This window comes from Carassius carassius, chromosome 14, assembly GCF_963082965.1.
Source record: "Carassius carassius chromosome 14, fCarCar2.1, whole genome shotgun sequence".
NCBI classification, from domain to species: domain Eukaryota; kingdom Metazoa; phylum Chordata; class Actinopteri; order Cypriniformes; family Cyprinidae; genus Carassius; species Carassius carassius.
This window is the reverse complement of record NC_081768.1, coordinates 19665001-19688151: the sequence shown is the minus strand read 5'-3', so window position 1 is coordinate 19688151 and position 23151 is coordinate 19665001. Positions and strand designations below refer to the sequence as shown.

At 37.2% G+C, this 23151-nt stretch overlaps 1 protein-coding gene across 2 annotated transcripts; it reads right to left on the bottom strand.

Annotated features, from left to right (window-relative positions):
• Nucleotides 1-591: 591 nt before the first annotated feature.
• si:ch211-51a6.2 (neurotrypsin) lies at nucleotides 592-21377 on the bottom strand. 2 transcript variants are annotated; one of them, XM_059566509.1, is made up of 14 exons: nucleotides 20876-21377; nucleotides 15813-15855; nucleotides 10240-10482; nucleotides 8194-8332; nucleotides 7918-8096; nucleotides 6632-6779; nucleotides 5297-5475; nucleotides 5068-5209; nucleotides 4680-4894; nucleotides 3643-3784; nucleotides 3274-3552; nucleotides 3048-3170; nucleotides 2649-2929; nucleotides 592-1921 (listed from the first exon to the last, which is right to left on the bottom strand). In XM_059566509.1, exons 1-14 carry the CDS (start codon nucleotides 20939-20941, stop codon nucleotides 1602-1604), a joined length of 2499 nt encoding a protein of 832 aa, XP_059422492.1. In that variant the 5' UTR covers nucleotides 20942-21377; the 3' UTR covers nucleotides 592-1601. The 2 variants fall into 2 exon arrangements, with proteins under 2 accessions (XP_059422492.1, XP_059422493.1); XM_059566510.1 differs by lacking the exon at nucleotides 15813-15855.
• Between the last annotated feature and the right edge of the window lie 1774 nt (nucleotides 21378-23151).

The following is a 23151-nucleotide window of genomic DNA, read 5'->3' as shown; positions in this document are numbered from 1 at the left end:
AAATCAGTTTATCTAATTTTTCTATCTTGGTGTCTAAACATCTGAATATTCACAGTTTTGCTAAACCAGTTTTTAACCAAGGCTAAATATGGCATATTAGCAGCCTTTACATTTTTTAAAATAATTACATCAAGGTTTCTGTTTGGGATTGATTAATAACAAACTGTTAATCGAATATTAAGAACCAAAGCGTCTACATATTTTGAAGCATTTGGACTACATGGAGTTGTAATTGTGTAAACATGACTAATTATTAAAGTCATCTTCTCCTTCTACCGGACTATGCCTAATTTCAGTATTTCTCTATTGGGACACCAACTGGAACAAAACAGCACCACTGTTATACCTCAATTCATTAATAAAAAAAATGTGTAAATAAATACAACAGTAAACCTGAATAAACACCTGTCTACAGAAAAGGCTGAACACTGCAGGAAGCAAATGTAACATAACATCACTCAGCAGCAGATTCTGACCATGTGTGAAGTAACTGTGCGTAGTTCAAGTTGGAACACTTTAGTTAAAGGGCCAATAGGAACACAATGATGGGGGGAAAAAATCAGAAAAATATTTCAATGCAAAACTTCTGCATTCTTTCACAAAAATTGTCTTCCCCCACGAAACTTAGCATTTGTTTGCTAAAACATTGAAACTATAGTTTTCCCTCCATCACAATATTTCCAAGACCAGTTTAATGTTCACTCACAAAATGCAAAGTATCTTCGGCAACATAAGAATTTAGCAAGAAACACAAACGTTCAGCAAGCAAATGCAAAGTTTAACAAGAAAACAAACTATGCAAAAAAAAATGTTTGGCAAGAACATGCAAAGTTTCAAAGGGAAGTCAAGCCTAAAGCGATGATATATAATTTGGCCTTTAATATATTGTCCATCACCAAATCTCCCAATAGAGACTCCATAGTATCCAGCCAATACTTCATATCACTGATATTATCACATTATCTGTTGGGTAGGAGCTTGAGGAAAAAGTGGGCATTGTTATATGTATAAATAAATTGAACAAACTATTTTATGACACTGGTTTTCTGCAAAATTAAATTAAAATCTCAATAAACGGTAGTCGTACCCTATACATCTACAACAAGAGTACAAATAACCAACATACAAGTGGAATGTTGGTGAATCTTTACATACAAGCATGCCGTTCCTTATCTTAATTAAATCACAAAACTAAAAATAAAATAACACGTTTAAGTGCAAAATGTGAACTGATTTAAAAACATGATCAAGAAGAGCCAGACCAGAACTCAGACCTCCCACAGTTAGTCCAATTATATGGCATGCAGATTAGTGCAAAATGACTTATTTGCAAAGGCTTATCCGTTGAAGACCTTTCAAACCCGTTAATGCAACTGTCCCTCAAAAGCATGTGGCTTCATGTTCTTGTGCATATTCACGAACGCTTCAAGTGTACAGAAATGGAACGGAAATGGCATGGTGCAAGTAGGAAAATGTCCAACACACAAAACAGGATCAAACCAGCTTTAAACCTAATGGCCAGCTGGTGATCCCTTCATAGGCATTACATAAGATATATTTTATACAAAGCGGTAAGAGGTTGCAATGTTACCACTGTAACATCAGGCTTTGCCAGTGCTGTGGGTGACTTTCTCTATCCACTTCAGGAACCGGCCGACCCGTGTGTACACACCGGGATAGGTGGGGTCACCACAGCCGTGGCCCCAGGAGATGATTCCTGTGAGCATCCAGTGGCCAGCCTCACCCTGGCACACCAGTGGCCCCCCACTGTCACCCTGACAGCTGTCCACACGGCGATGGTTCGACAAGCTGCCAGCACACAACATGCGGCTGGTGAAGCGACTGCCGTAGCGTTTTTTACACTTCCAGGAGGGCAGTATCGGAACCCAGGCTTGCAGCAGTGTTCTGGAATACTCAGAGTCTAATACAAGATACAAGAAAAGAAAGAGAATTTAACACCTATAAAACATATGTATTTTAAATCTCTTTTTTGAATTATGTAAATATTACATAAAATATACTCTACAATTCAAAACTGATCAATTCAATTGTTATTGTTTTTGTTTTCAGAAATGTAACTTCTTTTAAAGAATGTGTTCAATTGTAAAATTATAGACATTTATAAAGACATAATGTTACAAAGGATTGCTATTTCAAATAAATGCTGTTCTTTTGAGCTTAAGAAATCAAATAATCCTAAAAGAAATGTGTCACCGTGTCCACAAAAATATTTAGCAGCACAACTGCTTTCAACACAGATAGTAATAAGAAGGATCAAATCAGAATATTAGAATGATTTCTGAAGGATCACGTGACACTGAAGACAGGAGTAATGTTGAAAATTTAGCTTTGCCATCACAGGAATAAACAAGTATTTTTGGTCAAATAAATGCAGTTTTGGTGAAAATAACAGACCCCACACTTTTGAACAGTACTGTATTTAAATGTTAACAATATCATTTTTGCTAAATTATTTGGTTTGCAATGTTTTTTTATTTTACTCATTTTGTTTATAAATATTAATACTTATTTATGTTGCTTTTTACCCATAATTATTAGCTTAGGTCTTCAATTTCAATAGGAAACTATAAGCCATCATAAGTGTGTTCAGAAATGTATTTCTCTAAATATATTTGAGTTTGCAGTACCTGTGATTCCCCATCCGGTGATAACACAGGCGATAGGCCTCTTGCCCTTCCTGCTGCTCTGAGGCGGAAGGCAAACTGCATTAGTGTGTGGGTTAAAGGCCACACAATTCCCCTCCGTGCCCTTCAGCTTCAGTAAGGCAATGTCATACTCCCAGCCCTGGCTGTGGTACTTCCCGTGGATCACGATGCGCTCAGGAGAGAGAGTGCGCTCAAAATCGTCCCTCTCCTCTGTGTGGTAGTCGCCGAGCCGCAGCACATAACGGGACGGGTCCGAACCAAACCTTAAAAAAAGAGACGTTTATTTATTGCCAAACTCTCATTTATAAAAGACACTGTAAAAAGTAAAGTGTTTTTCATTCTCCACAGAGCCACTAGATGTCAGTAGAGTCTCTCTCTCACCTCTTGAAGCAGTGAGCAGCAGTAATGACCCAACAGGAATTAATGAGAGTCGCCCCACAAAGTGGATGGGTGCCTTTCGATTGAGACCTAAGCCACAAAGATACTTGCCATGGCCAGTCTCCCCTACATGACAGTCACAGATGGTCAATAAACAATAAAAACAGAGATTGATAAATATAATGTACATTACAATGCTAGTGAACAAATAAACCCTAATGTTCTTTACCGTAGAGACTTGTCTCCTCCAATGATCCTTCTTCTGCGCCTTTGTGTGTTGGGTCTCAAACCACATTCCTGCTTGTTCATGCTTCGGTACTTTATGGGTTCGGTGGTGTAGTCACAGATGACTCCTGCATCCTCACTGTGCCTGCAATCATGGGCGTCCGGACCCACAGCTGAACACTCACCCAATGAAGCCTCTGTCCCAACACACTTCACATTATCCAGATGGATGGGTCCCTGACCCTCACCGAAATAAGCCATAGAGCGGGCCTTCGGGACCCCGCTGAAATTGAAAAGGGGAAAGATATTAAATAAGTAGCTAATAATCTTAGGATCTGTCTTTATCTTCTTTGAACACATGAAACATGCTTACACAAATCCTAGCTGCCTGCAGACCACTCCAGCGTTGATGTCATTCCAACCATCATCACACACACTGCCCCACTGGCCATTAATAAACACCTCTATGCGGCCCTCTTTACGGCTCTCGCCATCCACCAGCCTCACTAGGGGACCTGGAACCACAGCAGAACTAGAAACAGCACAGAAGAGATGGACCTCTATATACATGGATAAGCAGTGAATCATGATTGAGAATAAACAAAGCTGCAGTGTCAATTTCTTGTCTTTTGTTAAAAGTGTACTGTCATACAAAATTATATTCCCCAGAGATATTCAATAGACTAGGGATGCTTTTATGGGCTCTCTTATTATTCAGTACTAGAATTTGGTGCCTAGTTAGAAATGACAGAAAACACCTTTATGGTATATTTATATAAGTATAATAATTAAAAGTGTTAATTAATTCATTTAAATGTCATAATACATATCACATTATACTGCTAAAATGAAAAATGTAAATTTAAACAGTGGATATCGACCAGAAGCTGTCCCAGACGAAAGATTGACATCGTGGCTCCTTATTGGTGCTCTTATGTCGTACAGTGAGAGAGGTTCAAAGACGGCCGTTGTCACGGTCTTGCGACCAAAGATAGCCTACGATACAGCATGATCATCGCAAGGTGTTTGCTGCTACGATCCAAGTTTCCTGACCAACCAATAAAAATGCAGCATGAAATCAACGCGACATGGCACTAAAACATAAAACTGCTTACCTCAAGCTCTTATCGCTTCTTTCGGTGCTTACACTTTTTTTAGCACACATAAAAGATACAACTGCTAAAATGTGATTCATCCTGCTCTCAGTTCACCACTAGCGCATGTGCATTTTCTTGTTATTGCATGTCATTATAATAAAATAAGTTTTCTAGTATTCAATTTGGTTCGGAGGGCTCCTAAAAATGTAAAGTGGACTTGTTTCTTAACATCTGGATCGGATATCGGTAACATCTGTTACTCTTGATGATGATAACAACACTAATAAAAGTTTTTAAAATGGAATTTACGCACCTGCGGCAGGAGCCACTTCAGGGATCTCATTGTTCTGTCCTTCTCTTTCACAGCGTATGCCCACATCCTCACTGTGAGAGCAGTCATGCTGCCCCCACTGACCATGAGCACAGTCCAGCAGAGAGCTCTCTCCCCCTTCACATGTCACCTCATCCAGCAGGATCAACCCTGTACCCTCTCCGTACATCCCGTCTGGAGCCACCTCAGCTCGCCCTCTGTTGGACAAATAGCAGTACTGCATTAACAGACCAGAAAGCTAAATGAAACAAACTTCCCGGTCTCCTCCTGGTCATACTTGAAGTGTACTGCTTTTAATTACTTCAAAGTAGCACATTATATGCTTACATTGAAGAATTATGTGATCAACCAGTCCAAAAATACATCTTACCGATAACCCAGCTGTCGACACACCACCTGGGCCTGTCGTCCGTTCCAGTTATCATCACACACTGTGCCCCATTCCCCGGCATGATAAACCTCAAGGCGTCCTTCCCATGGGCTATCAGCTCCTACTAGACGCAACACTCCATCTACAGCAGCATTAGCATATCTACGTTTAATCAATGCACTTACAAAAATAGCGATAAAATTAAAGGCATTTTCTGTGTCATCTTCACCTGTAAACGGGTTGCACGAGACTCCAGCGTCCTCCAAGTGATCACAGTTGTGCTGGCCCCAGGAAGCATGAGGGCATTCCTCCAAAGACAGCTCATTTCCTGTGCAATGCACTCCATCCAACATGATAGGCCCAGTGCCCTGCCCAAAGTGTGCCCAGGTCCATGCCTTTGGTACACCACTGAAAACAAACACAAGCCTGAGATTCATTCCCATATCAAAACAGTTAAGATTCAATGCTGTTTAAGTTTGGGGTCGGTAAAATATTTTGAAAGACGTCTCTAACGCTCACCAAGGCTGCATTTATTTGATCAAAAATACAGTAAAAACTGTAACATTGTGAAATATTATTACAATTTAAAAAATATACATATTTTGAAATGTAATTTATTTCTATGATGACAAAGCTGAATCTCATTACTCCAGTCTTCGGTGTCACGTGATCCTTCAGAAATCATTTTAATATACTAATTTGGTGCTTTTTAATTTTATTATTATTAATGTGAAAAACAGATCAAGGAAACCATGATACATTTTATTACAGGGTTCTGTGATGAATAACGAGTTTAATTTAATGCATCCTTGCTGAATAAAAGCATTAACTAAACCTTACTGACTCCAATCTTTTGAAAAGTATTGTACATTTAAGATCATAATGATCATAACACAGAGGGAGGTATAAAGGCATATGGTATTACATTAGTTTATTTACATAAATTTGTAATGATACTTTCCATTCAAATTCAGGACTGATGTACGGAAAAGTGTATGTTACACAGATTGTGAAGGGTAAAATCAGTTGCTTTCTATCCCACTGCAGATGGAGTGGAGTGAATCCCTGCACCCCATCAATCATTCATACACTCCATCCATTCATCTATATTAATAAAGTATTAATAAAGTGCGTTTGTGTGTGTAAAAAGTACAGTCCTTATAGTCGACACTGATTTGTGTATCCCAGCTCTTGTAAATGCTTTTAGTCGAATCATTTGTGCAAAGCGTTTCTAAATGTTGCTAAACAAAAACAGCTCAGCAACATTAGAAGACCTTGCAATAGATCAATGTGCAGTCCTTGCACTAATGCCATAAAACAGGGTTTTTTCAAATGGAAAGCCACAACACAATTATTGTGTGAATTATTATTACTACGATTTCATCCTTTCTGGTTTAAAATCTAATATTTCAGAACAGTATTTTATTTTAAAAAATGCAATCTTTTTTTAATTCAACATTTTTCTTACACAGTACAAACTTATACACAGCTCCTATTTGGAGGTCCTTGGCATTGAAAACAAAATGTGTGAAATAGGACATACACATGATGACAGATTTCTTACCCCAGTCCCAACTGTCGGCAAACCACTTCAGCATCAATATCATCCCATTCATCATCACAGATAGTACCCCACCTCCCGTTATGGTACACCTCCACGCGCCCTTCGAAATCCTCAAGCCCTCCCACGAGCCTCAGGGGGGCACCATTGCCTAAACAAAACAAAAGTCCAATAAATTTACATTAATTTATTCACTGCAGTGGAGGATGCATAGGACAAAATAGTAAGTGTGATATTGCACACTTTTTTGAGAGCAGAAGCTTAAAACTCTTCTTAATGCCTTAGAAGGGAATCCCTTTTACAAGACATAGGTCTCAGACATATGGGATAATGCTTTGAGGCATGTATGTGTGTATGGCAAAGGATGGGGACATGTGTAAGGACTCTTGGCAAAGCCTCAGCACTCTCAGATTTCTTTCTGCTTCCTAAAGTTTCTGTGTGAATAATTCACAGCTCTCTCTAAATATACCTGACCCTGTTCCAGCAAACCGTACCATTACAACAGGCGCAATGTTTATGAGCCTACTTCTGTCTCTCATGAATTCGGTCTTCATTTAGCTTCACAGAAGGCCTTTCCACACTATAACCCTGTTGAAAATATAGTTCAGCAGATACAGGAATCTCAGCTGCTGCTTTTTGAACTGTGACTCTGAGAAATTAAATTGAGAGCAAAGATAATATTTTATCTATATATCTATCTATACACACACAAACAAATATACACATACATATATATATAATTTAACACAAATTACAGAAATAATTCTACCATATAAACTACAGTTGAAAAGTTTGGGGTCAGTACATTTTTATTCTTTCTTTTTTGAACATTTATTCAGTAAAGATGTGTTAAATTGTTAAGGAATGATAATAAATAAATGCTGTTCTTTTTTTTACTTTATTATTCATCAAAAAATCCTGAAAAAAGTATCACAGTTTCCAAAAAACTATTTGGCAGCTTTGGCAACTGTTGCCAACATTGATAATATTAATAAATGTTCATAACATTTTTTTTTTTTTCAGGAAAGATGTATGTACAGTAATTGATCGAAATTGACAGTAAAGCATTTCTAATGTTATGAATTATTACCATTTGGAATAAATTATTTTCTTTTTGTCCATAAAATTATCCTATTCACATACATATTAATCAGTTCAATGGTCTTCAACATTGATAGTCATTAAAAAAAGGTTATTTAGCAGCAAATCATCAAATTAGAATGATTCGTCATGTCTAATTCATCAATGAGGATCATGTGACACTAAAGACTATAATAATATTAACTTACCCTCAGGTACTGCACACACCACCCCAGCCTCATTTCCATGGTTACAGTCACCGGAGACATATTTCCTGCTCCGGCACTTCAGCAGAGAGTCTTCATTGCCATGGCAGCCAAGACGCTCAAAGTGAAAGAGACCAGAACCGGGTCCGAAATAGGAATGGCGAAGCGCAGTGCCGATTTCACTGTTGGGAGTTAGCAGGTAATGAAATGACAGCACATGCTGGGTATTAATCAGTACAGAGCCTCTAGCTGATAATGAGTAGAGTTTGCAGCTTATACCCGAGCCTCAGTTGTCTACAGATCACACTGGCATCTCGATCAGTCAGGTGGGTGTCACACACTGCTCCCCAGCGGCCATTCAGGTACACCTCAAGACGACCACTCTTATTAGACGAACCCCCCACCAAACGCCCCTCACCTGGAGGACAAGATGCAGAGCCAAACATATTCAGGGATTTAAGAATGATAATGTGTAAAAAAAAAAAATCATAAAATTAATTCTTTGAACTTTGAAGAGATAAAAAAAAAAATATATATATATATATAAATAAAAATCATTTATAATATAAATATACACATCGTTTAAATAATGCATTTAATTATAAAATATTTATTTAATTTAGATTTATTTTTTTCTAATCCCACTCTCTCCATTTTTTTTTACATTCAAACATTTTCATATATTTTCTATTTTTATTATATTATATTATATATGGTTGGTTTATTGGCTGATATATGTTGTTTCTGAAGGTTTATGGAAACAATATGCAACAAAATGAGAGACTGGAATCGGTTAATGGGACAGTCCATTATTAAAAAGTTGTATTTTTTTTCTAAAAAAAAAAAAAAAAAAAAAAAAAAAAAAAATCTTCTTTCACTTTAGCAAAGAGCAGACATCCTGAAATGAAATTAGGTTTTACATCATCTTCTTTCTCCTTGACTAGAGGACAACTTGAGTAAAAGTGGCACATCTTACCCCAGCCTCCCCCATTTACATTTACAGACTCACTAAATCAGCTCTCTATAATTAGTACAGAACAATCACATTAGAAACACTCTGTGTCTTGCAAATTACCATCTTGTTGCCACACGTCATGCTCACACAGACATGAAGTTAAATGCACACTCTAATTGTTTGAGTCTGTAACCGTGTTTAATGTTATTACATAGAAAGGAAAAGGAGGAGAGAGGCAGACAGAGATAATCACAGCTCACAGAGATAAGGCAAACAGATTTCAACACCAGCTCGATACTGAACCACAGACACAGCCAGGTGACGACAGACCAGCACAAAGAGATCCAGAGACTGAACAGACACTTTCCCAATTGGAGTAACAGATGCACTTGAGTGATGTGAGTCTGATTGATTATTAGACAACAAACGCATAGAGAGGGAAAGATGAATGGAGGACAATGAAAAGAGAGGACAGAGAGAATCCTTGACTGCTGTTAGCTCACTGACAGACACACTGGGATGGGACTGCAGTAATAAACGTCACTCAGCTTCTGTACAACACCTACACTAATATGACAGTTATGACACGAATACTCACCAGGACACATTCACTTAATAAACACAAACACCATGGTCCAGTAGAAACTTTTTTTTAGGTCAAATGAGGCAAGAGTAGTACAACTAAGGCTACAGCCCCAAATGTTTTTTTTTTCTGCATTTTTGAACATTCCAGGTGTTTCTCTTGTGTGTGTGTGTGTGTGTGTGTGTGTGTGTGTGTGTGTGTGTGTGTGTGCTCTTATTTTTGTGACATCAGGACACAGCTCTGTATAATGACATGGGTATGACACAGGTATTACAAGGAGAGGGTGACTTATGAGGACATAACCCATGTCCTCATTTTTCAAAACACTTAAAAACCATACAGAATGAGTTTTTTTTCTTTTGAGAAAGTAAAAATGCACAAAGTTTCCTGTGAGGGTTAGGGTTAGGTGTAGGGCCATAGAATATACAGTTTGTACAGTATAAAAACCATTACGCCTATGGGATGTCCCCATTTTTGTGTGTACCAACTACCAACCTCTGTTACTTGAAAAATTTTTATTGAAATAAAATAAAAAGCAAAAAAAACTTAAACTTACTTTATTTCACCTAAAGACAATTTGTCTTGTGTTTATTTAGTTTAACTTGATGTACTAAAATAACTAAATAAAACAACTGATAAAGCAGACAAAGCCACACAGCAAAATTATCATATCAAAACTCAAAGTAATACAAAAACAGCTATTAAAATGAAAATGGACCATGTAAAATATCTCTAAATATATATAAATATATATATATTAAAAAAAAGGCCAGTCAGGAGGGCTCACCCTGGTGGCAGTCGCAGTAGGCCCATCCGATGGCTCCTGACTTTTGTCTGAAAAAGCACCAGGGGTTGGATTCACGGTCAGGGTTTCTACAGTGGTTGTGGTCTCCAAGTCCACGGTTGGGGTACTGCAGCATGTAGTCTGGAAAGTCAGTCCATTTTAGACAGGAAGAGCCAGATTCTGTCTGAGACACAGATCTATTGTAATATCCCTGCTCAGTGAAGCCCTCAGAGCAGGACAGAGGACCTAAGGGAAACACACACACACACACACAAAGACATAAGAAAAATTCAGCATTTCACTTATAAGAGTATGCCCTTGATAGAGCAAAAATAATATTTTAATGCAGTGGCAAATAAAGGTCAACTAATATTTAAATTGTTTGCATGTAAAAAATGCAAAAGCATGACCTAAAACGACCTTGTGTTAACTCAAAGTGGCAGTGCAAACTGTGTAAACCTAAGGTGATCTTATTAGCTTTTTTATTTTTCAACTTTTTCTCTATCACTGAAAACCCCTACAGTGCTGCCTCTTGATGCAGAGGGTGAGGACAGCAGAGAGACACTAATGATGGCTTACTGCACTGCTGGAACAGCAAGGCCTGTGAAGACCCACTATGATGAGTCACACATCCAAACGTGTTATACAACGTGTGTGTTTGCATAATAATACTAATAAAACTAAAAAAAAAAAAATTATAAATAACATAATAATATAAATTAAATAATACAAATAATAATGTAATAATATTTCAAATAAAATATTTATTGTCACTTTGGGGCACAGTGAGCTAATTACATGATCTAGTCTCTTGTGAGAGAGGATTCTCTAATAAATGCTATGGGTTGCAGGCGGCCTGAAACACATCAATGATGACAATCCAATTTCACGCTTTACTGTGGGCTGTTAAATTAATTTGTGAGCATTTAAACTATCATTTAATACAGCGATTCATAACTTAGTAGCAACATTCTTATGCTGTTCCGCATATGCTGCCAGTCTGTCCTTTAGTTCATTTCTGGAAATGTGACTAGAAAGGGAGAAAGCCCTGGGCTTTGCGCCCACTGTCCAAGAGGGACAGATGTTAAATCCATCCACCTAGACAGGAGACGAGACGGATATTTAAATAGAAGTAGTCACTTCATTGGGTGCTTTGGAGGCATTTGTAAAAGCAAATAGAATTAGGTTTTAAAGAATACTTACAGAAGACCCTCTTTAAGGCAATTAGAGGTTTACTGAGAAGCAAACCACACATAATTTCAGATTAAAGGGATAGTTCACCCAAAAATGAAAATTTGATGTTTATCTGCTTACCCTCAGGGCATACAAGATGTAGGTGACTTATGGCGCTTTACCACTGCATGGTACAACCCGAATTCCGGAAAAGTTGGGACGTTTTTTAAATTTTAATAAAATGAAAACTTAAAGGAATTTCAAATCACATGAGCCAATATTTTATTCACAATAGAACATAGATAACGTAGCAAATGTTTAAACTGAGAAATTTTACACTTTTATCCACTTAATTAGCTCATTTACAATGTAATGCCTGCTACAGGTCTCAAAAAAGTTGGCACGGGGGCAACAAATGGCTAAAAAAGCAAGCAGTTTTGAAAAGATTCAGCTGGGAGAACATCTAGTGATTAATTAAGTTAATTGATATCAGGTCTGTAACATGATTAGCTATAAAAGCTTTGTCTTAGAGAAGCAGAGTCTCTCAGAAGTAAAGATGGGCAGAGGCTCTCCAATCTGTGAAAGACTGCGTAAATAAATTGTGGAAAACTTTAAAAACAATGTTCCTCAACGTCAAATTGCAAAGGCTTTGCAAATCTCATCATCTACAGTGCATAACATCATCAAAAGATTCAGAGAAACTGGAGAAATCTCTGTGCGTAAGGGACAAGGCCGGAGACCTTTATTGGATGCCCGTGGTCTTCGGGCTCTCAGACGACACTGCATCACTCACCGGCATGATTGTGCCAATGACATTACTAAATGGGCCCAGGAATACTTTCAGAAACCACTGTCGGTAAACACAATCCGCCGTGCCATCAGCAGATGCCAACTAAAGCTCTATCATGCAAAAAGGAAGCCATATCTGAACATGGTCCAGAAGCGCCGTCGTGTCCTGTGGGCCAAGGCTCATTTAAAATGGACTATTTCAAAGTGGAATAGTGTTTTATGGTCAGACGAGTCCAAATTTGACATTCTTGTTGGAAATCACGGACGCCGTGTCCTCCGGGCTAAAGAGGAGGGAGACCTTCCAGCTTGTTATCAGCGTTCAGTTCAAAAGCCAGCATCTCTGATGGTATGGGGGTGCATAAGTGCATACGGTATGGGCAGCTTGCATGTTTTGGAAGGCTCTGTGAATGCTGAAAGGTATATAAAGGTTTTAGAGCAACATATGCTTCCCTCCAAACAACGTCTATTTCAGGGAAGGCCTTGTTTATTTCAGCAGGACAATGCAAAACCACATACTGCAGCTATAACAACAGCATGGCTTCGTCGTAGAAGAGTCCGGGTGCTAACCTGGCCTGCCTGCAGTCCAGATCTTTCACCTATAGAGAACATTTGGCGCATCATTAAACGAAAAATACGTCAAAGACGACCACGAACTCTTCAGCAGCTGGAAATCTGTATAAGGCAAGAATGGGACCAAATTCCAACAGCAAAACTCCAGCAACTCATAGCCTCAATGCCCAGACGTCTTCAAACTGTTTTGAAAAGAAAAGGAGATGCTACACCATGGTAAACATGCCCCGTCCCAACTATTTTGAGACATGTAGCAGAAATCAAAATTGAAATGAGCTCATTTTGTGCATAAAATTGTAAACTTTCTCAGTTTAAACATTTGTTACGTTATCTATGTTCTATTGTGAATAAAATATTGGCTCATGTGATTTGAAAGTCTTTTAGTTTTCATTTTATTCAAATTTAAAAAACGTCCCAACTTTTCCGGAATTCGGGTTGTACGATACGGTACGGTTCACTTTTGGGGGTTTCCCCTGGGTACAGTACCTGATACTTTTTTTTGTATCACTTCGGTTGAGGTTACAAGTGAACCGTACCGTTACCAAAAAGTGACGTGTAAACTCTGCTGATCACTGATTGGCCGCTGAGAATCTTCACTACCTGCGTCACTGAACTTACAACTCAAACACAACAAATCAAACACAATTAAATTAGTACAGCCAGCGAAGGATCGAGCGCAACAGGAGAGTTCTAACAGTTCGGACATTGCGTGAATCAGAGGTAAAATACAATATAATTACTGTTCAGTTTCTTGCACAGACCAATCGTTTTGCTTTTTTGCACGAGCCGCAGGGTTTAATTTGGTTTTGTTTGTGTTTTTTTATATATATTTATATTGTATGTTTTAGCCGTGATTCCCATCCACTTATATTATTGGACTGATAGACTGCAATGGTTTGAGTTAAAAATCTTTGTTTGTGTTCTAAGTCACCTACATCTTGGATGCCCTGGGGGTAAGCAGATAAACATCAAATTTTCATTTTTGGGTGAACGGTCCCTTTAAATCCATAATTTGTGTAAGCAAGTAACAACAGTTTTTCCACCTCAAATAAATGTTAGAAATCTTACTCAAAGCTCCTGAGAATTTATGGGTCTGCTATCAGATAGTGTTGTGCAAGATCAAACAGAGGCCAACGTGCCCTAGTCTCTCTTTAGAAGCAGGTGCTAAACCCTCAGGGAGGAAGAGTTGAGACCATCTCATACCCTGAGCATTATAGGCCAAAAATATTGCAGAGGTAACGCCAGAAAAGTATTTACACCTGCATACGTATATGAATCTACACCCACGGAAACGTAGTCTAACCGCGTCTTTGCTTGTGTAGATTGCTTTAGCATAGACTTATTGAGCTGAGATGAGTGCTGAAGGTCAAGATAAGCATATTAGAGCTGGAGCATCACTGAAACTCTATTACACTCTCCTCTTCTGTCTATATTATTCCAAATATAACTGTAAACAATGTACTGAAAAAGACACAGTATCATTCCCCATCTTATTAAAAAGCATGTTTATCATCAGAGAACAGTATTGGATTTCCAAGGTGATCCATTTTTAAACCTCCATCCATTATGATTGTTTTGATTTAAACCAGGCAGATTTAGCAGAAGATGATGCCACGGGTGTCTAACAATCTATCAAACCAAAAACCTGTTCAAAACCGAATAATTATGGATAATGATTATCGTAATATAATGTAATATAATATAATAAATGTTCATATTATTAAATTATTTTTGTTTTCAAAGATTAAATGAGTGTTAAATTACAGCGAAGGTTATTTAAACGGAAAAAAATTAAATGAGAGAAATAAGCAAATAAATATAAACAAAAAAAAAAATCAGGCAATAACTGGTATACCATTGTTTATTCCTATATGTAGTCGACAATACAATACCACAGAGCAAAAACTGTGGAGAAGAAATTTGATCTTTGATGACTGTTTTAATGGCTTTAGCATAATTGGTTTTCTGTACACCATAACATTTGATAATAAATTATGTTTAGACATTATAAATAGTTTCCATTCTTGTGCACTGGCAGGTTAATAGTTCAACAGTCCTGAATCTTTTCTTGTACACACTCATGTCTCGTCTCGTGAGAGCTCAGGTTCCACGCTGTATGTCGGTCTGGACATACAGTAAGGCAATTTGCTGAAATAGCATCAGGGTAGAGTTCCAGTCATATTTTCCATGGTGTTACGGTTATAGAGCATGATAAAGACCACCAATAAGACTCCTGGTCGTACCACAAGAGACTAAATATAAGAGGTTTAACAGCATAGACTGCTGGTCTGAGTAAAATAGTCTAGAGATGAGGCAATCATGGAGGAATCTCACTATGCCTCAGCATGAACTGGGAGTAGGTTGACGATTCTGTGGGAAGGTTGAGTACATTGCAGAACCCTGCCCTAAGGATGTCAGCGCACAAACCTGTCCAGGCTTGGAAGACAAGGAAAGCATTAAAGTTCATAGAATATGAATATGACACGTGTAATAAGCAAAAACAGTGGGGCATTCAATCTCAAATTAACTACTTCTCAAAGCCCATCAATGCCACAGTTGTTTCACATCCATTCACTGTCATCAGTAAATGTTTGTGCTTCACTCATATTACAAGCGCACAAAATATTGGGTTTCTCTCCATAGCAATCTTGTCTGAGGAACAATTGTTGCGGTTGAGTATTTCTTTAACTCCGCTGTAGGGAACCATCGACGAATGTATCTCTTGACAGCCGAGTGGTTTTGCATCGGTTAATGTTGTATAAGATATAGTGCCAAGAAAGGATGTGGGTTTTAGCATTGAAAGAGATGCTCTTTTACAAGAACAAAATACTGTGACATTTAAGCTGGTAATATAATAATGAGTGTGTGTTTGAATTAAGTGGCATAATTTTATTTCCTTAGCAAATGGTGACACAGAAGAGATGCAGGTATATTGCCAATTCTCATTTTTAAAAAAGGATTCCTGCTTGCACCTTTATTTAACCTTTAAGAAATAGTCAAAAACAAAACATATATATAGACTTGTAAATGCAGTGAGTGCCTACCTGAGCTCTGCAGTGTATTCAGGTACACAGCACTTTGTCCTGCCTATGAAGACAAAATAAGAACAGTCAGTTCATTCTTTCACATAAAGTACCATGGACATATGGTTTTTTGACCTAGTACCATAGTATTCTTATTCAAAACAAACATGATAACATCGCCCTTTTGTTTGCAATCTTTGTTAAATATTTAAATTCAAAAGCATCGATGGTTTACTATAAGTGATACTGCATAACGAATTAATTTATCAGGCTTGAAAATTTGTCACAGAAATAAATGTATTTCTGTGAAGGAAGTGACCGGAAGTGACAGGGGAAACGCGACTGAACCTGGCACGTAGTAGCACGCCCGCTTTCAGCCCAACAGTGGAAACACGGCTAATGATGCCTTGTTGTTCCTTCATAATGAGGCATGGAGTCACCTTCCAGCACCTTCACCCTCTCTGTTCCTCTCTGGTGACACTATCACTTCTTTCAAGAAGTTCTCTCTGAACTTTCTCTATTTTCCTCTAGCTTGTTTCCCAATTTTGCATTCTGATGAACATGCTTATGCTCTTCAATTATATGTGTATAAAAGCATCTGCTAAATGCTTAAATGTAAATAATGTATCATATATATTTAAGAAAAGTACCAAGGTATTAAACGGGTCATATGATGCAATTAAAATTTTTCCTTTCTCTTTGGAGTGTTAAAAACTCTTGGTGCATGACGAAGATCTGTCAAGTTGCAAAGACTAAAATCTAAAATCCAAAGAGATATTCTTTATTAAAGTTAAGACTCTGCCACACCCCCTGAAACGCCTTGTTTAAACACGCCCCCACGTCTACGTCATGATGTGGAAACGATAATCTGGCGCTTCTGAATCAGCAACTGGAAGTATGTTTTGTTATTAATTTAAGTAAGTTTTTAGTGCCGTGTGTGTGTGTGCGTGTGTGTGGGCATGTTTTTGTGACATATCAGTACACAACTTTGTATAATGACAAGGGGATGAAACAGTTATTACAAGGAGAGGGTGACTTATGAGCAGTGTTGGGAAGGTTACTTTGGAAATGTAATAGGTTACAGATTACAAGTTACCCTGTTTAAAATGTAATAGTAGTGTAACTTTTTCAATTACTTTATTAAAGTAATGTAACTAATTACTTTTGAGTACTTTTTGATTACTTTTCTAAATTTGTGAAAATTAAAGAATAATAAATAAAAGCATATACATCAACTTAAATACAGTTATCTAATAAGCATGTGACGTATTCTGTGTACTAAACTCCTGAAACATTGGTGTTTTTTTGAAACTGCTGTCTCTGTATATGATGATAGTTTTCTCAAAATAAGTAAAATGCACATGAAGTGACACAGAGCAGTTCTAGAAATTATGTTTATGTGCCTGGTACTCCTATATTGAGGCGGCAGAGGTTGAAAACGCTGCGAGCTTCAGTAGGCCTATGTGTAGCAAATGAAACCATGTCTTTGCCATTAATTTACAGGAGGGGCGGACTGGGAAAAACATTCAGACTGGAAAATTCAAACTCATACAAACAAATTCATGGACAAAACTATTTTTTGTATGGACCTGACATAAAAAAGGTTTAAATTTTTAATTTGGGGACATGCAAAATAATTAAAAGTTCTCTCCTGAACTGCACCTTCACTTCCATTTTTCTCTTCAGTCTCTTTATTATGCCCTTGTTATCCATCTCTCTCATGACTTTAATACTCAAGATTGAACAAAACTATACTTTACAATACAATACTCTACAATACTACAATATCTTTATAGAAAAATCCTAATACTGTACACGAGTCATGTTTTTCCCTTACAAAAAATTACCATGCTTTTATTAGCCTATATAAAAGTAAAATAACCTTTTTTTTTATTTTTTTATTTTTTGCAAATGGATTTGTATTTATTTTTAAATAAATACATTTGTAAAATAATTTTACATTTTTGGTTATCACAGTTAAACAATAGTAACAATTTTCTCTGGATTTATAGTTAAATATTAAAATGTTAATTTTCGTAAGGGTTGTGTTGTTGTCTGTCGTAGCTCCCCCTAAACCTATAAAAAAAAAGCTAAATTACTACTGTATCATTACAACAGATAATAATGATGTCCTTTATATAGTATTTTGAGTGATGACTGATGAGCAACGTGCTGCTGCTTGATTAAATAAATAAAAAACAAAGACTAAAAAGCATCTTTACAGATGAAACTGACCTGAAACCCTGAACAGTAGTTCTGCTTCTCTGCTCCAGCAGTCCACTCTATTCTATTCTATTCTATTCTCTCTCTCTCTCTCGCATTGATTACTCTGATCCAAACCGTTTGGCGGAGGCGCGGAGAGCGCGTGAGTCATGACTAACAATTCATGATTTATTAGAGATTTAATTATCAAATGGCGGATTCGCAAATGATCGCTTTAGTACATTCGGCAGGCAATTATACAATAATGATATTAAATAGTGGGGCAAAATCGGCTGCCAGGCCACCGGGAATTGTCCCGGTTCTCCCGGTGTCCAGTCCGCACCTGATCTCCACAGACACGCAGAATGTGCAAGTCATATTTTGCACTTTTGGGGCTTTATATTTACAGACACTAGTCGATGTCATGTTTTGATTCAAGTGTACTGACCTATTTTTGATTTAGTCATCCAAAATGTGGCATATTCCGTCCGCGTTCCAGACTGTGTTTCCGCATCCCGGAAATTATTAGGGCGGTAGCCTATGTCTCAGAATAGTCAGTGCAATTTGGGAAAGAAATCAGTTAAATCTGTATGTGGATATGTGTAAATATTCAAATGTAATCCCCTTTGTAATCGTAAAAAAATTAATAAGTAACTGTAATTTAATTACTCATTTTTTCTTAGTAACTGTAACTAATTACAGTTACAATAATTTTGTAAATAAATTACGTAACGCCGTTACATGTAACTAGTTACTCCCCAACACTGCTTATGAGGACATAACCCATGTCCCCATTTTTCAAAACGCTTATAAACAATACTGAAGAATGAGTTTTTTTGAGAAAGTAAAAATGCACAAAGTTTCCTGTGAGGTTAGGGTTGGTGTAGGGCCATAGAATATACAGTTTGTACAGTATAAAAACCATTACGTCTATGGGATGTCCCCACTTTTCACAAAAGTGTGTGTGTGAGAGAGAGAGAGAGAGAGAGAGAGAGAGGGTCACACAATAGAGTCAGCAGTCCTAACCGTCCATGGCTTGTGTACTACAAACACATACGAGCTTCATCACTGTATCTGTCACGCCTCTCTGTAGCTCGGGATTATGGAAAGTTGTGTTACATTTCCAAGGAGTGCTTGCGGTGTTCGGCCAATCACAATGCACTGGGTCAGTTGGCCAATCAGAGCAGACTGCTTGTGTCGGAAGGAGGGACTTTGTAGAAAATGACACGTTCTTTAGAGAGGCGGGGCATAGAGGCCCTACAATAACAGTATTTGAAAAATAATGTATTTTTTGAACATTAAAGCATGTAAACATATTCTGTTACACCAAATAAAAAAGCATCATATGACCCCTTTAAAATTTGATAATATCAATGTACTTTGATACTTTTTGTAAAGGTATGACAACTAGGCATGAATTATGACTTAAAAGGGTTATTTTAATAGGATACAAGCCTTATTTTTAGTTTATACCATTTGTTTTGTTTTGATCCCAGTAACCAGCTGCAAGCCTTAGTCAGAGGTTTTCTCCCTGGAGGAAGGTTATCAAAGGTATCCGTTGCTTTACGACGAGGAAACGTCACATAAAGACATGAGTTAATAGTGCAGAGCAGCTTTGCTTTAGCTCCTTCAACTGAGATCAAAGAACACTTTCATGACCATCAAGCCATTATGTGACTGCTACTGTGTGATCTGGGTGTGATGAAGGGAACGAGCATCATGCTTTTCTCTCATCCCGACTACACTCGACCCATCGTTTGCTTGTACTGTAGTCAGGATGAGAGTAACGTGTGATGCTTGTTCCCATCAACAGGGATTAAATATGAGATAGAAAACAAGAGACTCATACTTAAGTAACAAAGAAAATAAAATAAAAAAATATCAAGCACACGTTAACTGCCCTATTGTCCTAATAAACTACACCCCCCGTGCTCCTTGTTTTTTGTACAACAGATCTATTGACATTCTCAAGACAAAACACTATATATAACTAAAAGCACGTTTTTATTTTAGATATTCTTGACAATATTACAAAGCCTGACTAATACCAAAACCTGAAATGATTCAAGGACAATTGGGTTAAGCTTTGGTTTTCAGATGTATCTATTCATGAAATGCAAGGCATTTTAGGTATATTTTTCCAAGATAGTTATGGAGTATTATATTATGTTCTGTTATTTTCGTTAATGTTTTGTTTATTTTATTAAAATATCCCTGAGGCTAGAAGAGCTGCAGAACAGCTGAAGCTCATTTTAAACCAGCTAAAACCAGAAAACTAACTTAGGCTGGATTAATGTTGGTTTTTTTAAATTAATTTTTTTCTCCAATAAGAGATAAAACCTCAAGATATTGTGGAAACAGATTCATAAGGGACATGTAAATATGCATATCCACAGCTCTCACTGTCTCATTATTTAGATCCTTTAAAGAGCTGAAATGTATTCGGGGCAAAGTACGCCTCAGCCACAAAAATGAACAATGACTGTACAAAATAATGCAAGCTGTAACAATTACCACACACTTTCACGTGATACAAAGCGATGATGTCTCACACAGGGAAACATTGATGTCACACACAAGTGAAAGCGTCAAAGGGTTATAACGCGCGCGACATTAATTCATTTCCGTGTTTAAAATGTACTGTGCCATTTAAAGCCCATTACAGTTGAAAAAATATATATAATTCAAATTTAAAAAAAATCTAATTTAGTCTAAAAACCAGCTTATTTGTAGCCGTCTGAACTACTGTCTAATAAAACCCCAAGATCACGTCAGGAGTTCGTTTTTTTTTTTTTTTCAGGAAAAATCACAGCTAGACTGAATTTTTTGTTAGCGGACTAGGAAATCATATGTCAATAAAGCAAAAAACTGCGTTTACATACCTCGCCGTAGACACCGACAGAGAAGCGAAGGACAGCAGCAATAGAGAGGAACCCGCTGATATCCATCCTGTCATTGACTAAACATCCAGCACAACTGTCCCATCATCGCTGTCCCCGGGCACACAGGGAAAGTGTACGCCTTCCCTCCTCAAGATGTTTACAAATGTAAAAACGGGAGAAGAAACAACGAAAATGATGAGACATAACAAAACAACATCATGTAAACTTCTAAAAGTCCAACGACACGACTGACACCCCTCCCATGTTGAAATCTGACTGAGGTTTATGTTCACTGTGAGGTGACACTGAAAGAAGAGACCCGTTCCAGCAGCCTTCAACACAGTACAAGTTACAGATGATTATAGGACATAAACATTTATGGATCACAGTGCGGAGAGGTTGGCCCCTTATGGCAAGCCGTTTTAACAACTATTGCTTTAAATTAACAGCGTCTGTTGTTATGTTACTAGTCCTTGGGATTAGAAACCCAACATTATCTTTTGCAGTTAAATATATATATATTAATATAGCACAGAAGTTGATATAGAATGAAAATTCACCCTTCAAAATAGCTCTTGTGTGCTATTGATCTGCTCATTGTAATTCATCATAAGTTTTTTGTTTTTTCTTTTATGACCTCATCAAAATATCATAACTGGACTTTCAGGTGAAAATGACAGAAGTCTCTCTGATGAAATATGCAGGACGTCTCTAATCATTTTGACTGCGTAAACCCCACCCCTGTTCATTTGCCTCCACTTTTGTATAGTATAACCAAGTAAAACCAAGTCCTCATCTTACTTTTTTCCTGATTATCTGAAAAAACATAGAAAAAACATTGACGTACAAATACATCACAATAAGAAAGAAAAGATCAGTCATTACTTCAGTTTCTTTAAATCTGTAAAGCAAATTTGTATGATGCAATTTGGACAGAAACATAAAATTTTTAGGAGAACAAAGTATGTCTAAACATTAAGTTCTGCCCCTAAACTTAACAATCAATGGGACATAAGCAGCTCATAGAAAGAAAAAAAGAGTGCGATATTGTAGCCAGCATTTTGCAAATATAAATGAGATTGTATTGTGCAGGACCTATACTAGATCAGAAATATAAAACATATCCATTCAAAAAAAGTTATTATCTGTATGAAATGTTTGAGAGGATATTTGAATAACTCCACAGACCATTGTGCAGCAACCCCCAAAAAATGTGCCTAAAGCTTAAAAACAGAAAACACAAGATCTTTTGCGGTCACATGGCAAATATAAAACAGACAGACAAGGAATTCCAGTTCTTTTCCTGAAAACTCCCTTACATTGGACAAAGGGTGTGTGTTGATAAGGTGGATATTATTAACCACTTGCACAATCTTTTAAAAGACTTGGGATTTATGAATATCTCATTAAAAAACAAGATCCTAAATACATAGGTGGTTGAGCTCATCTTGTCTTGCATTGTTCACCTGTGTACACAGACACATGAAAACACCTCATTCCACATCGTTCACCATTCATACATCTTCAATAGAAGTTAACAACACCTGAATCACTTAGGCCTACTCATAATTTAATAAAAGATCAAAGTCTCCTTTCAACCGGAGCACAACTACACGTTATTTTTATGATAAACATAATTCTCCTATACTTAAACATATTTATAGTATCAGTGTATTTGTTTCTAAAACGGAGTTGGTTTTCACACGTTAAGAGAAATAACGTTTTTTCTAATCTTGCTAAGAGATGGATTTGCTCTTTAAGTCATTCACAAAGCTTACGTCATATTTAAAATGTAAGAATTTGTGGATTTGATCAAAACAACCATGTTTTATCAGACATCAAGGAGCTATAAAAACAAATGATAATAGTTTGCTTTTCTCTTATCTGATGCCCAGAGGTGTGGCTGCATTGCTTGGCATTCATCCACACTCTCTTCTGGGGTGTTAATCTGGTATATACATGCTTGAGGAACTGGAGACTGGAACGGCTTACTGTATATAACATCAAATGCCTAGTAAATATAACAGGTTGATGTCAAAGGTCATCACTGCAGTCACCATAAAGTATTTTAGATTCAATCTGGAAGGCATTTGGCATGGTTGCATCTTTCTGCATTCATTGCTGTAGCTTTTTTTAGTCTTATCCTAAACTATTTTGGCTGTTCATTGTTACTTTATTCTTTTTTTTTTAAGTTTGTGATGTGGACAACTGTGCAACTTTACAATGTGATTAAGCCATGTTTAGACTTACAGCAGACAGCATTTCCTTTGGGGTCT